The 13641-nt window shown below is 43.8% G+C and overlaps 2 protein-coding genes across 3 annotated transcripts in view; one reads left to right on the top strand and one right to left on the bottom strand.

The window, feature by feature from the left end:
• Window positions 1–361: 361 nt before the first annotated feature.
• On the bottom strand, window positions 362–3403 carry zgc:101564 (protein FAM72A). The gene is made up of 4 exons (XM_068720221.1): window positions 2883–3403; window positions 2571–2648; window positions 1778–1902; window positions 362–1681 (listed from the first exon to the last, which is right to left on the bottom strand). Exons 1-4 carry the CDS (start codon window positions 3032–3034, stop codon window positions 1587–1589), a joined length of 450 nt encoding a protein of 149 aa, XP_068576322.1. The 5' UTR covers window positions 3035–3403; the 3' UTR covers window positions 362–1586.
• Window positions 3404–4298: 895 nt separating this feature from the next.
• Window positions 4299–13641, top strand: part of srgap2 (SLIT-ROBO Rho GTPase activating protein 2) — a 52029-nt gene continuing 42686 nt past the window's right edge. For both annotated transcript variants that reach the window (XM_068720074.1, XM_068720075.1), the window contains exon 1: window positions 4299–4839. In XM_068720074.1, the coding sequence (XP_068576175.1) occupies window positions 4773–4839 (67 nt within the window). In that variant the 5' untranslated portion in view covers window positions 4299–4772. The remainder of the gene's footprint in view (window positions 4840–13641) is intronic.

Raw genomic sequence — 13641 nt, forward strand, 5'->3', positions numbered from 1 at the left:
ACGTATTACTTAGTTCAGCTCTTACCAAAAAACTAAACTTTAAAATTCAGCTGCTCCAGGCCTTTGTGGAAGCACACCCTATGCATGAGTTAGTATGTTAGTATCAGATACTGCTACGGTCATATTCATCTGGGTGTTAAGCACATACTGCTGCTGTCAAGTGTGTAACACTGTATTATCATGTTAAAATGTATCACTGATAGAACGTCAGATCGCAAGGTAACCTAAATCAAAAATGCCCTTAAAAAGCAAGGAGTAAATATATATATATATATATATATTTACTCCTTGCTTTTTATATATATATATATATATATATATATATATATATATATATATATATATATATATATCATTCAATCATTGTGCTATTTCTCCAATACACGGGATTCAAAAAGCACTCCAACTATCAGTCCAGCCCTGTCTCCTAAAAATGATGTCCCCATAAAACAAAACTGCATGTGAATAACGTTTCGAGGAAACATACTTTGTTGTGTATTAAGTTTACTTTTGATGTTTCACAAGTAAGTCTCAAATGGGAGTAAGTACTTTAGTTGCCTAAACATAACCAAGAAGTAGTTTTGTTGCCTAAACCTAACCAAGTACTTTTGTCGCCTTAACCCCAAAAAATTGTTTTGTTTGTTAACCACGAGTTTAAAACTGCAACTGGAAGAAAACAGGTTTCCCTCAAAATGTAATTGAGAGTGCAGTTTAGTTGCATGGGAGCGTATATTTGTACGAGATGTTCAGTCAGCCATCAGCCACACAGAGAAAATATAAGCCTTGAAGACGTAACTCTTATGGGAGTTTTTGCTTATTACAGCATGTTCAATGTACAGATCATAACTGCCATTAAAAAAAAAAATTGTGGTCATCTTATCAAGAAAATTTGGACTGAACTTAAACGGTGTGAAAAAGCACAGCATCCGTTGATAAGTTCCATTGACTTCTCATACCACGGCCCCAACTTCTCATGAGGCCGATCAGAACCATGAGCTCAGTGAAGACTCCGTGATGAGACGTAGCATACATTAGATTAAGTGGTCTAGTTGTTTGGTATTTCCTGCCTACGTCGGCCACGTTTCATAGTAACCCATGCAAACGTACTAAGAAAAGAATAAGAGAGTAAAGAATATGTGTGCCATAGTGTGCGTCTGTGCTTTTTAACAGTGAAAAGTGATGAGGAAAGGCATGGTCACGGGATCAAGTGGAATTCAACACTAATTTACACAGAGCCAACAACATTTGCTGCACTTTTCTCTGTAGGTGCTAACTTTGGAGCGTGTTGTGTTTCTGGCCACTCTCCAATCAGTGACATCACAACAGGTGTTCTCCATCAGCTGTCAAAGGCAAAACACCTGCTGTGACGTCACTGATTGGGGTGTGGCCAGATGTGCGCTGTGGTTTCAGTTTTCAACCCATACAGAGCAGTGCAGCAGAACTTTTCTGCCCTATATGATTCAGTATTAAATTGCCCTTTGAAGTGTCTCTTTTCTCTCTTATCTCAAGCATGGTTTGTACACTCTTCTAGCTCCACCTCAAAATGTTGGCTTTCCAGGGTCTCTCACATTGCCCCCTTGCCACGCCTACCTAATACACTCCTCCTCTAATGGGCTTTCTGATTCTTCATTCTCACTGTCATCCAGTTCGGGAAGATCTCCCCACAGGAGCAGATTCAGACCTGTATACACATTGGAGGGTGACCGCTCATGAAAACACATTCAACAGGGCAAAACGGCAAAGAATTCCAATGTTATCGAGGGGAGTTCCTCCTGACCTGTCGCATCCAGTCTGTTGAGAGTAGATACAGCATCACTGTTGAACATCCAGAAATGGCCATTGTTACAGGAGAGCAGGCAGGGTTTACAGGGGGCCACGACATGATAGCCCACAACATTACCGCTGGGAGAGTGAGGGAGAGAGAGAATAAAGAAGAAACGTGTGTCAGCACTTTACTGGGGGCACTTTTGAAAAGTGATAATCCACTAGCGGGTACCTATTATCTAACAGGTGTTTGTTTTTGCCCTGTGTACAACAACAACAAAGGCCTGGGAATACAAAAGAGGTTCCATAAAGCCTCACTGTAGCACCAAACTCTCCTTTAAATGCAGAATGGCAAAATGTCCTGTTTAATTGTTTAAGCTCTATACACCTTTTAATAGTCTACAGTTGTTTCACAGACAATTAATGGCCAACTATTTTGATAATTCATTATTTGAGACACTTTTCCAGGAGAAATGCCATATATCCAATGGTTTCAGTTTCTTAAATATGAGAATTTGCAGCTTTTTTCAGTTTTATATTACTGTAAATGTAATATCTTTAGATTATTATGGACATTTTTCACTATTGCCTGTCTATTTAATTGATGATTCCCTTCCTGATTAAACAGTTGATCTATTAAACATCAATGAAAACATTTGGCTGCAGCTCTACAGGTTTATATTATAAAAAAACATGGGACAGACCTGCTTGTTTGCTGTTCTAACTGCTTTTTTTAATCACCATCTCACATTAGCAGATGGTCTTCCTAAAGCAAACCCTGCAGGCTATAGAAGAACTTTACATACCACTTGAGACAAGCGATGTCTCTCAGTTTGCATTTGCAGCTTTCAGTAGAGTAGCAGCTGGCCACAAAGTCAACAGTTCTTGGGGGAGGTTGCGTGTAATGAGAAACAAACAAAGCCATGAAAGGTTAAAACCGACATTAATTTCACATTTTCATGCAACAAACCCTGTTAATCACAGTGTGTGTCCCTATTCCCATCACATGATCAGTTAGAAGTCAGTTAGCTGCGGTTTGTTTCCAGAACATCTTACCCTGACAACAACAGCAGACATAAACAAAGGCTAGCAGCGTTGCTAGCTAGATTAGCACTTACCTATTGGGAGGTATATCAGTCGAAAAGAGCTCAACCTCAGTGTCCGCGAGAAGAACGGCTTTCATGCCTCTCGTGCAGAGCAGACTTTCACAAAACATGCAGTTCACCTGGGTCACACACTTGTTTTTGAAATTAGCGTTCGATGTAGACATTGTTGTCCTGCTAAGTTGGACGTGCTCTCTCTTTCTGTTCCCGGACAGCAAATGCAGCAGAAAAAACACAAGAATCGCGGACTGATGTTGCTCACGGAGCGTTCAATTCGGGATGATAAACCTCGATTTGCCGTTAACTTCGCAACAGCTAACACTAACGTCCTTGTGCAAACATTAGCCTTTCCTAACGACAAAACGGAAGGCTAACGCTAACGTCAGCTTATAGAAGAAACGCTATTTCCGTGAAAGGATTTCTATATAAAAGAAAGTTGTTAACTGTATTATTGATAGATACACGATATCTAGCCTGTTTCACACGACTGGCTCAGCATCCATTCGGATGTGGTTAACAGCTAACTCAAACGCTGTCAGCTTTGTTTACAACTTCCTGGTATTTAACGGTACTTCCTGAAACTATCTTTAAAAGACTGTATATCTGACTCTGATTGGATATCCTCCATGGTAACCAACGCCATTGGACACCTTCATTACAAAGTCGGAATTTAATTGGCTATAAATGATCGTTGAAAAGCCCACGTTCAAAAATCCCGAAGAGCCATTGTTGTGCTTGCATGTCACTCAAATTATGTTCGACCAATCGTCACAGAAGGCGGGGCTTGTCGTTCAGTTGGTGCTAAAAAGTTGATGCGTGGAGAGATGGGTCGTCTGTAAAATAGACAGCAACTTAAATGACACTTTATGTTAGACGTTGTTGTTGCGGAGTACAACACAATGCAAATGCATTTCCGTTATGTCGAACAATGTCATCAGTGGGCATAGATAGACAGAGTTATAGAATTGCTTGGATTTGGGCCAATTTGGGGCTAACCGTAGCTAGCTAACTTAAGGATAATTTGCGGGTTCGTTCACAAAATACTCGGTTATGCAGTCACACAAATTCACCATAAAGACATATGTATGACATATTGTCTATCAGCGGTCATAACGTTGTTGAAAGGATACATGAAGTGGCAATTAAACCCACTTCTGCTCACTTTACCCATCCCTGCATCCTCGATTGTAACTGATTGGTCATACAAATATTGCTTTATAACTAATCAGTTCACCTGGTGGAACAAGACACACGTGTAGGACTTTTTATATGCAGTTAGGGGCTTTTCTGCAACAAATGAAACCAAAATGAATCCCATCCATGTGTGCATCGATGCCTGTCCTGCGCACTGGGGCTGACCAGTGGAGACCAGCCTGCCCCTCCATATGCACTCGGTGTTCCTCCTCTCACTCACTTCAGGAGGGGGGTAGAGGAGAGCGGCTTAGTTTAGACAGGCGGGAGGGCAGCTGGCAGAGAGCACGATACCCGCTCGGCGCAAATATATAGATATATATATAGAGAGAGAGGAAGAAAAACTTCTGGAAGTGCGGACTGACATGCCATCGCTGTTGATTTAAAAAAAAAAACGGAATGAATCTCCTTTCACTTGAAGTTGTTTGCACCATAACCGGTTTTGAGGAGGCGGTGAGGCGGATGGGAACACAGAGCAGCAGCAGCAGCGCCAAACTCACAATGCGCCCGGAGTGAACAGAGGCAGGGAGACAATACAGATCCGCGCCTGCACTGAGGAGCTGCCAACTCGCATCTGGGCTCTTTTTTTCCCCTTTTCAAAACCTGGTTCCAGTGTGGCATCCATCAAGTCTACGGCTGATTTTTTTTTTTGCATCGATTGTGACAAAATTGACTTCGCTGCGAGGGCAAGCGGTTTGATCTCCAAATTCAGCCATGACGTCTCCGGCGAAATTCCGAAAGGACAAGGAGATAGTGGCCGAATATGAAACTCAAGTTAAAGGTAAAACTTTTTTTAAAGCTTCTAATGTGTTAAGATGCAGCACAGGCGAACGCAATGTACCGTTAAATCTGCGCGTTCTTACTATGTAGCGGGGTTTTCGTTGAATTGGTCGACTGTATGGGTTTTCTGTACCCTCACCTCTTCTATCAGGCGTACGCTTTCCTTTGCATTTCATCATCGCCATTGATAAAGGTTCGTTGTCAATATGCGGACGTTGACGATCCAGCAACATCAACATTTGCGACCAGAACACCATGATCAGCGTGTCTTAACGCGTGGTCGCCTCTAACGCAGCGCACATTTGGCCAACAAAGACGGGAAAACAAAACTCGCTCAGAAATCAGTGTTTTTTTTTTTGTCCAGATGTGGTCTCTATATATGGTCTCCAAAGAAAAGCGTATGTGAAGGTGGTGTGTGTGTGTGTGTGTGTGTGTGTGTGTGTGTGTGTGTGTGTGTTTTGAGTTGAGTGTAGACGACCCAGAGGGCTGAGGGTTTCGACATGGAACAAGGCAGGGCGTTTTCTCTCCCTCGCTGTCTCCTGCGTGTCTGTGCTGCTGGTGTGCGCTGCCGTCCGTGCATGCTGCAAGTGTGCGTGTGTGTGTGCATGGCTTTAAAGCAGATTGCAATTAATTGATCCATTTGTGCTAAGGCTCGTGCTTTATTCGCAGTTCATTGGTGTCGCCCCTTCCCACGATCTTGGACATGGGAGAGCAGATTGTAGTGGTTAGAAAGGGGCGTTCAGATGTTTACTGGCTGATGTGTGTGTGTGTGTGTGTGTGTGTGTGTGTGTGTGTGTTTCTGTCGCCAGGCAGGCGCACTGTATTCAGCTGGACAACGTCAGTCAGAGCTCCAGTGATTGCTTATCAGATCTAGTTTAGGTCAGTGGGGTGTAGGCTGGGGAGTAGAGAGGAAGCACAGAGGTGGTAGGAAAAGAGGGGTGGGATGTGGAAGAGAGAGGACAGGATATTGCTCGCCGCATGTTTCCACTGCACACACTTCTTATGTCCTTTTTTAAGAATACAACATCTTCAACGGTATCACCTGTTAGCCCTCCTATTCCCTCATTGGAGCTGCGGCCAACTGCAACTTTGTAGCATAGAGCAGCAAGTCTGTCACAAACGGTCGAGTTGTGGAGCGTGTTGTCACTTGGAAAACTTGAAATTCTGGCGCTGACATACAGACGGATGACACATTAAAGGAAACATTCAACACAAGTTGTCATAGTAAAGTGTGGAGACGCCAGAAGCCGGCGAAATGGCAAAAAGTTTCTGGAACTCTAAACACGTTCGTTCAAAATATAATCATAGGTGTTAAAAATGAGTTGAGATCTGATGGCTGCGAATGCCACGGCATATGATTTAAGTCAATTTCATATCTAACCTTTCAGTGATCCTGAGTTTATTATGTTTCACCAAACTTGTCTACACAAAATCTGGTCCAGGGTTTGATTTGGTCACACATTCTGACAGGTAGTCTGACTCCAGGGTAACTCGACTCAGCTCATTGTTTACACCCTCTTTTTAGCCACTTCCTCTTGTTTACCTGCCTATCTGCAGACCCCTTTAGCTGTCACCACAGTGACTTTAGCGCTGTTGTCTCAGCGTCCTGGTAGACCACCGGTTCATGCTTGCCGGCCTGTGTGAAGGCTCTCTGTCCGTGTTGCATTGTGGGGCCTGTCTGCTGTGTTTGTCAGCTTGTGGACTTAATGTTTGTCCATCGACCCTCCGCATCGATTCCTCCTGTCAGTTACTTCACAGCTCCCTAGCCAACAGCGGCGTTGAGCTATCCCACTCTGTCCACACATTTTTTTTCCCCCACATACCGCCCTCCTTATCTGGAAGAAGCAGATGAAAGGATAAACCTGTGCATCCTCATTACTGTTTGGTTTTGTGGGCTTTTTTCCATCTGTAGAGGTGTCTCCAGGTGCCGTGTGTCTGCTGTGACATTCCCAGCAGTCTGCCTTCTCTGGGAGACACAGACAGTCTGTCATTACCCTGCACTCGGCGGTGAGATGTTCTCTAATGGAGGGTATCAAGCAGCAATACGTAAAGCACCTACACGTCACTTCTGTCTCCCTGCATTTGGAAACACGCGTAACGTCTCATTTATGTTTTTTCTTTAATAAGTCATGCTATTTCAGTCCAGCTAGCTGAAGAATCAAACCCGTACGGCTAGTTATCAGGCAACATGAATTATAGACTTTTCACTCTGCAGCCACCATCATGGGGGAAATAAATGTAAATCCTCCCATGGCTTACATTCGTACATCTCTGCTGCAGGAGAGGACGACGCACGATGCACATTCTAACATTCACACAGGGCTCGACAACATAACTGAAGCACTCGATGAATGCATTGGTCCTGATTATTTTAAACACCCTCCCCTGCCAATGATGATGAAGGCGGACTTATGTTTTTTGGTATATTTGTTTGTTTTTCAGCAGGGATACGGGGGAAAAAAACTGTCCTGATGTTTAGGACCCTTGGTGGAAGGGCGTAGCATGAGCCAAGGAAGAACCCATTAAAGTTTCAAGCCGGATATACAAATTATTCTTCAGTTTTGTTAACATTGCGAGACAGGGCATGGTCTTGGTGGAGGTCCGCGCTAAAAAAAAAATAATGGCAGAGTTGTTGTGAAGCGATTACCTAAAGTAGCTACGGGGATGTCATGGACGCTGTCATCTCACCTGTTGACATGGGAGCTGGAGAATATTGCTTTTGTAAATGCACACACACACATATGCGCATCAATGCTTAAATAACACCATCCTTTTCTCAGCCTGTTATTCTCACAAAGGCAGAGAGCTGATGCTCTAATATGGGATTCTGGCTGATGCAAGGAATGTTCCTACTGCTCAGGAAGAGGGTGTGTGTGAGAGAGTGTATGAGAGAGAGAGAGAGAGAGAGAGAGAGAGAGAGACTGACACAGAAAAAAGAGAGCGTAAATGAAAGGGGGGATGAAAAAGGGAAAGATAGCAAGAGTAAGTGAGTGAGACACATTTAAAGAGTGATAGCAATGTTCGAACAGTAAATGGTTATAGAAAGCATCTAAATGGAGTGAAGGAATGAGCTGAGCACCTTCAACTCGTAGGTCATGGAGCACTTATTTGGAATGGAGTCAAGAAAACTACTTTTGCTTTTAGAAAGACTCCTGATTTCTTCATCACATTTATCCAGTCAATGCACATCTACCAGCTTTCACCAACAACACTCGTTTACCAGTCAGCAAGCTCGCCGGGATATTTAAATGGAAAGATTTAATTCCGGCAATGTAACCTATCGTGGAGGAAAATTAGGGAGTGCTGAGTCTTTAAAAACATTTGACAGATGTTTCATTTTTCAAATACATTTTGGCTCAGTGCTTCAGCATCTGTCAGAGTTTTACACATCTGGGAATGTTAATAAGTGGCTGTCTTTGCAAATAATTACCACTACTGCCACTGATGAAATTGTTGTGTTTTCTTTTTTGATAAAATACAGAGAGGTATGTACGGCCAGCTAATCTGATGAAGTGCTGAATAACTTATTGGTCTTCTTTAGACTAAATACTCACACACAAAGAGGCATGTACAGGCAGTATCTCCATACAGATGTAGACGGATCATTTTCAAGAGTAATGATCTCATTCAAGCTCTGCTGCAGATCTGACGTTGATGTGTTGGTGTGTCTGCCTACGTGTACATTACTGTGCTGCCTGTTTACAAGGCAGCCAGAGACATATGATTTAAGATAAATGGCTGCTTTCTCTATCATACAATAGGAAAGATGATGACACAACAGGAGGCAGGAGGCAAGCAGGATTGTGTGTGTGTGTGTGTGTGTGTGTGGCTCTGTGGCGCTGTGGCCGGGCACACAAACAATGTTTGTGTGTGTGTGTTCTGGTTGATTGATGTATATTTGATCAGGAGGAGCAGGGGTACTGCAGAGGGGTCCTTTGACATGAATTGCAGGGAGGTTCTGCTTCTCAGTTATTAACTATGACGTAGTAAGAAACAGAAGGAATGGAAGAAGTGACAGAACCGAGGGAAGCTCCATTGTTATTGTAACATTGACGTCTTCACCTCAGCAAACATCACACATGGGTGGAAGGATGTGAGAAGACATCTGTAAGCTAATCAATTAGTGGTCCTTTTAGGGCTTTGTGTGTGTGTGTTCTTCTTAATAACCCCTAGTCCATTAGGACTGGACTGTATTGAGTGAGTCCAGTGGTGCACCACAAGTCAATCACACAACTCTGAACGGTTGTGTGATTGACTTGTGTGTGGATGTCTGTCAGAGGAGGGGAACAAAGGGAAAAAAGGGGGGGGGGGGGGGGGGGGACAGAATTAACAATGCAAACAGAGCTTAAAATAATCAGCCAGGAAGGATGCTTGTGTGGAACTGAGGTTCAGGAGTCAGGCTCAAACACACACGGGGGTGTGTGTGTGTGTGTGTGTGTGTGTGTGTGTGTGTGTGTGTGTGTGTGTGTGTGTGTGTGTGTGTGTGTGTGTGTGGGGCTTCCTGTTTGGGCCCACGGCTTTGTGTCCGGGCAAAGGAATCAACTGCCTTTCACATAACACACACACACACACACACACACACACACACACACACACACACACACACTCAATGCTACTGTGCTCGGTGTGTGATGATTTTATAGCTCTGCAGTCGGCACACTCTCCATTCCCACTATAGAGAGGAACTGAGAAATAAAGCTAGTTTTTTTTTTCAGAGTGAAAATCCTCTATTCCCCTTGATGAGACACAATAGAACAATGTGTTCCATACCAGGTGTCCCACCGTTGGTTTCTGTTGTGTGTGTGTGTGTGTGTGTGTGTGTGTGTGTGTGTGTGTGTGTGTGTGTGTGTGTGTGTGTGTGCGTGCGTGCGTGCGTGTGTGCCTGCACTGTAGCGGTTGCCTTGTGCTGTGTCAGCACCAGACACGACGTGGCTGAAAACACACTCATTGATTTCTGTTCCCTTCTACCTTTCTGCTCCTTTATTCCTCAGTATTCGATATGACAATTTACTACAGGGCTGCTGCGGCACCTGTGAGAAAACACACAGCGTTAAATTTACCAACACCCTGAGTGCTGAGTTGGCCTCCTTCAGTGCACTCGTACTCATAAACAGAGTGCTGCTTACAAGCCAGTGAGTGCGTGATTGAGATGTCTAACTGATCCCTGCCTACAGCCCGGCATTCTGGATACAGGCGATAACTGAGATGTAGAAGAGGAATGTCTGCTATCACCACGATATGCAGATGAACCTGTACAGGTGTGCCACAACACCAGGTGTATCAGATCTAAGATGTCAGTTACCGAGAGATGAGAGAATCGATTGAGAATGGATGAAAGCCGAGTGGCTAAGGTCAGAGTTCAGCCGCTGTTCATTGGTGCCAGATGTTCCAGATGCTCTTATTGGGCAACAGATGCTCCCATGAGACCTGGTTGGCTGATCCTGACGCTCTGGCTGCCACCCCTTTACTAGGCCTTCAGCACTGAGGCATGCTGGGATTGGTTGAAATCTCCCCTCCCTCTTTTCAGGTGTTCCTGCTGTGATGTAGAAGGTGGGTGAGGGTAAGGGTGAACCCAGTTTGTATGCCTCCCTAGTCAATAAGTTACCGTGTGCACATTTAGAAACGCACTGAATCTGATGTCAGATGTATTAATGCAAAACAGACACACACACACACACACACACACACACACACACCTCCAGCCTGGCAGTTTTGTCATTAGCTAGCTGTTTTTTTTTTTTTTTTTCTTTTTTTGCATAAAGTCAACTGTAGCATTTGACTCAGACAGTTGGTTTCTGTGACATGATGAAGTGGAGCAGCATTGTTATTACTCGCCTATGTATGTGTGTATTGGGACGGTTAATACGGATAGAAACTGTTATGTGTCATTATATGTTGTGATATAGTGCGTTCTCTAAAAAATCAATTGAGAAGCCTTTCTATTGATACAATAACCAGATCTCTGGATTATTCAATGAATTGATCACTGTGGCCTGAATCATTGTACTTTATTACAATGTTACAACAATGTTAAACTCTTTTAAATTTATATATATATATATATATATATATATATATATATATATATATATATATAACCAGAGATATTAAAGGAATACTTGTCTTGGTAGCAATTTTCTATTGTCCTAGGGTTACCACTAATGGTAAATTTCATGATCTTATAAGTTGTTTTCTCAATCAAGTGAGTATTTGGTCTACAAAATGTCAGAAAATAGTCTTAAACATTCCCAGAGCTCCAGTTTACACATTTAAAATCAAAGTTTTAAAAGCTAGAACCAGCACATGTTTGCTTAAATGTTTAACCAATCATTCATCTAATTGTTTCAGCTCTAAAGTATATATCTTCACATTGCATTGTGTGAATGTGTGTGTGTGTGTGTGTGAGACCTCAACCCATAGTTGATCTCGGGGCCTTGACCCCTGTTAGGGTGTCTCCTTCAAATTTCACTTTCTTTATCTGACACACACACACACACACACACACACACACACACACACACACACACACACGGCAACAGCAGAGCAACCGGTGAGAGGGTGTAAAAATGTAAAAAGCAGAGCAGTGCTCTGGCCTACACACACACACACACACACACACACACACACACACACACACACACACACACACACACACACACACACCGTCAATCCCAAACTCCCTCTCCCTCTTTTTCAATCTTTTTCTTTCTGTCAGTCTACATCCAGTGAACAATCAGACCATTGTGGAAAGAACTGCTGGTCTTCAACTCAAACTCTCTCTGTTTCTCTCCCTTCTCCTTTCTCTCCCCCTCTCCTTTTCTGTCTCACTCTTTTCCTCTCCCATGATGTCCATCAGTCGTGATGAAAGGTGACACGCACATTTTCGACACGCCTCCCATGGCAGCTTAAACCAATAATCATCACTTTATGATTTCAGCATATGTGACACACACACACACACACACACACACACACACACACACACACACACACACACACATTGTGCCTCTACACCGGACACTGACTCACAAACAGCTGAGAGAGAGGATGTTTGTGTGTGTCTGTGTGTTGGTGAGAACATGTTAAAGAACAGAGGGATTTATATAAAGCCGAGCAAGGCTGAGACAAAGCTCACGCATATCCCCTGTAAAACAATCGATAGGAGAACAGACATCCAGCTGTAAATAAATAGGAGGGAGGCAGAAAGAAGGGAAGGAGAGAAAACACAACAGTAGAAAAGGTTGGATAATGCTCCCAGGGGACGCCAGAGGAAACAGGTTGTGTTTGAACAGCCCTCATACGTGGTCAGAGAGCAGGAGAAGAAAAAGCAAGGAGTCTGACCAAGGAAGGAAAAGGGAGGAAAGGAAAGGGGACAGAGAGACGAACGGGGGGGGGTCTGGGAAACAGTGCAACAGAAGGCCTGAATGGAAGAGCATTTCTGAGGTTTTAAGAACAAAATTAAGCCCTACTGCTACTTCTTACGACTGTATGATCCATCTGCTCACTTCAATATGAGTGTGAGTACAGTATGCACTTGTATGAGCCCTTCCATTCCCCACCTCCATCTCCCCCCCTCCGTCAGCAGCTTCTCTCTGCATGTAGGCAGAGTTGGTTGCTAGGGTTACTGAATTGCCCCCATTTTTCCTGGTCTGTGAGGAGTAGAGGGAAAATGAGAACGAATAATGTAGATTTGTGTCCCCTGTAGGGTCTGGCTAATCAGGTTACACACACACACACACACACACACACACACACACACACACACACACACACACACACACACACACACACACACTTTCTTCGATTCCATTTTGAATCGTGGTCTTTTTAGTTTTTCTCTTTTAGCCGTCTTGCTTTTGCACTCCTGCTCTCCTCATTTGCTCTCCTCTGCTTCCTTTATTCCTTCTTTTCATCGCTTTCTTTTTTTTCCATGGTGTCACTGCTGTTTCCTCATCTCCCTCCAGCTTTGGGGCGGTATGCTCTATATATATATGTGTGTGTGTGTGTGTGTGTGTGTGTGTGTGTGTGTGTGTGTGTGTGTGTGTGTGTGTGTGTGTGTGTGTGTGTGTTGGAACTGGGCAATCACTGCATGCTGGCACTCACCATTCAGGTTCACACCTCTGCTAATGCCGTTTTAATGAAGCCATTCATCACTCCATCTCAGCTGAATCTGCATCACTTACACACGCACAGTCTCTCTCTCTCTCTCTCTCTCTCTCTCTCTCTCTCTCTCTCTTCCCTATATGAATGTGAGTGAGGACACTATGTTCTTCCCCCTGGTTGCCATGTGGATGCACCAGTTCTATTTTAGTTGTTCCCAGCATCAAAGCCGCTCTGGTTGAGATTTCCCCTATTTTCACGCAGTGTTTGTTTCCGCACATACGCAGACTTAGAGATAGAGAGGCATTGTTTAAAGTGCTAAGTCCGAGCTTTACTTTAAACCCACTTTTGCATGTGGGAGTGTTGTAGTTTTCTTTCCCACATTCATCTCACACACACACACACACACACACACACACACACACACACACACACACACACACACACACACACACACACACACACACACACACTCGTGTGGGTAGGATGCAAGATGACTGAATAGGAGCATCATTTACTCTCTGATGTTGAAAACAGTGAGATTCAGCCCTTCATTCCCTGCTTCAGGCCCCCTCACTTCTCAGTCAAACCAGATGCACTACTTCCACACACACCTCACTTAAACAGTGTGCCGGCTGTGTGTGTGTGTGTGTGTGTGTGTGTGTGTGTGTGTGTGTGTGTGTGTGTGTGTGTGTGTGTGTGT

Source organism: Cebidichthys violaceus, unplaced genomic scaffold, assembly GCF_023349555.1.
Source record: "Cebidichthys violaceus isolate CVI_PGR_0920_01 unplaced genomic scaffold, fCebVio1.0.p SCAF_25, whole genome shotgun sequence".
Classification (NCBI taxonomy): Eukaryota; Metazoa; Chordata; class Actinopteri; order Perciformes; family Stichaeidae; genus Cebidichthys; species Cebidichthys violaceus.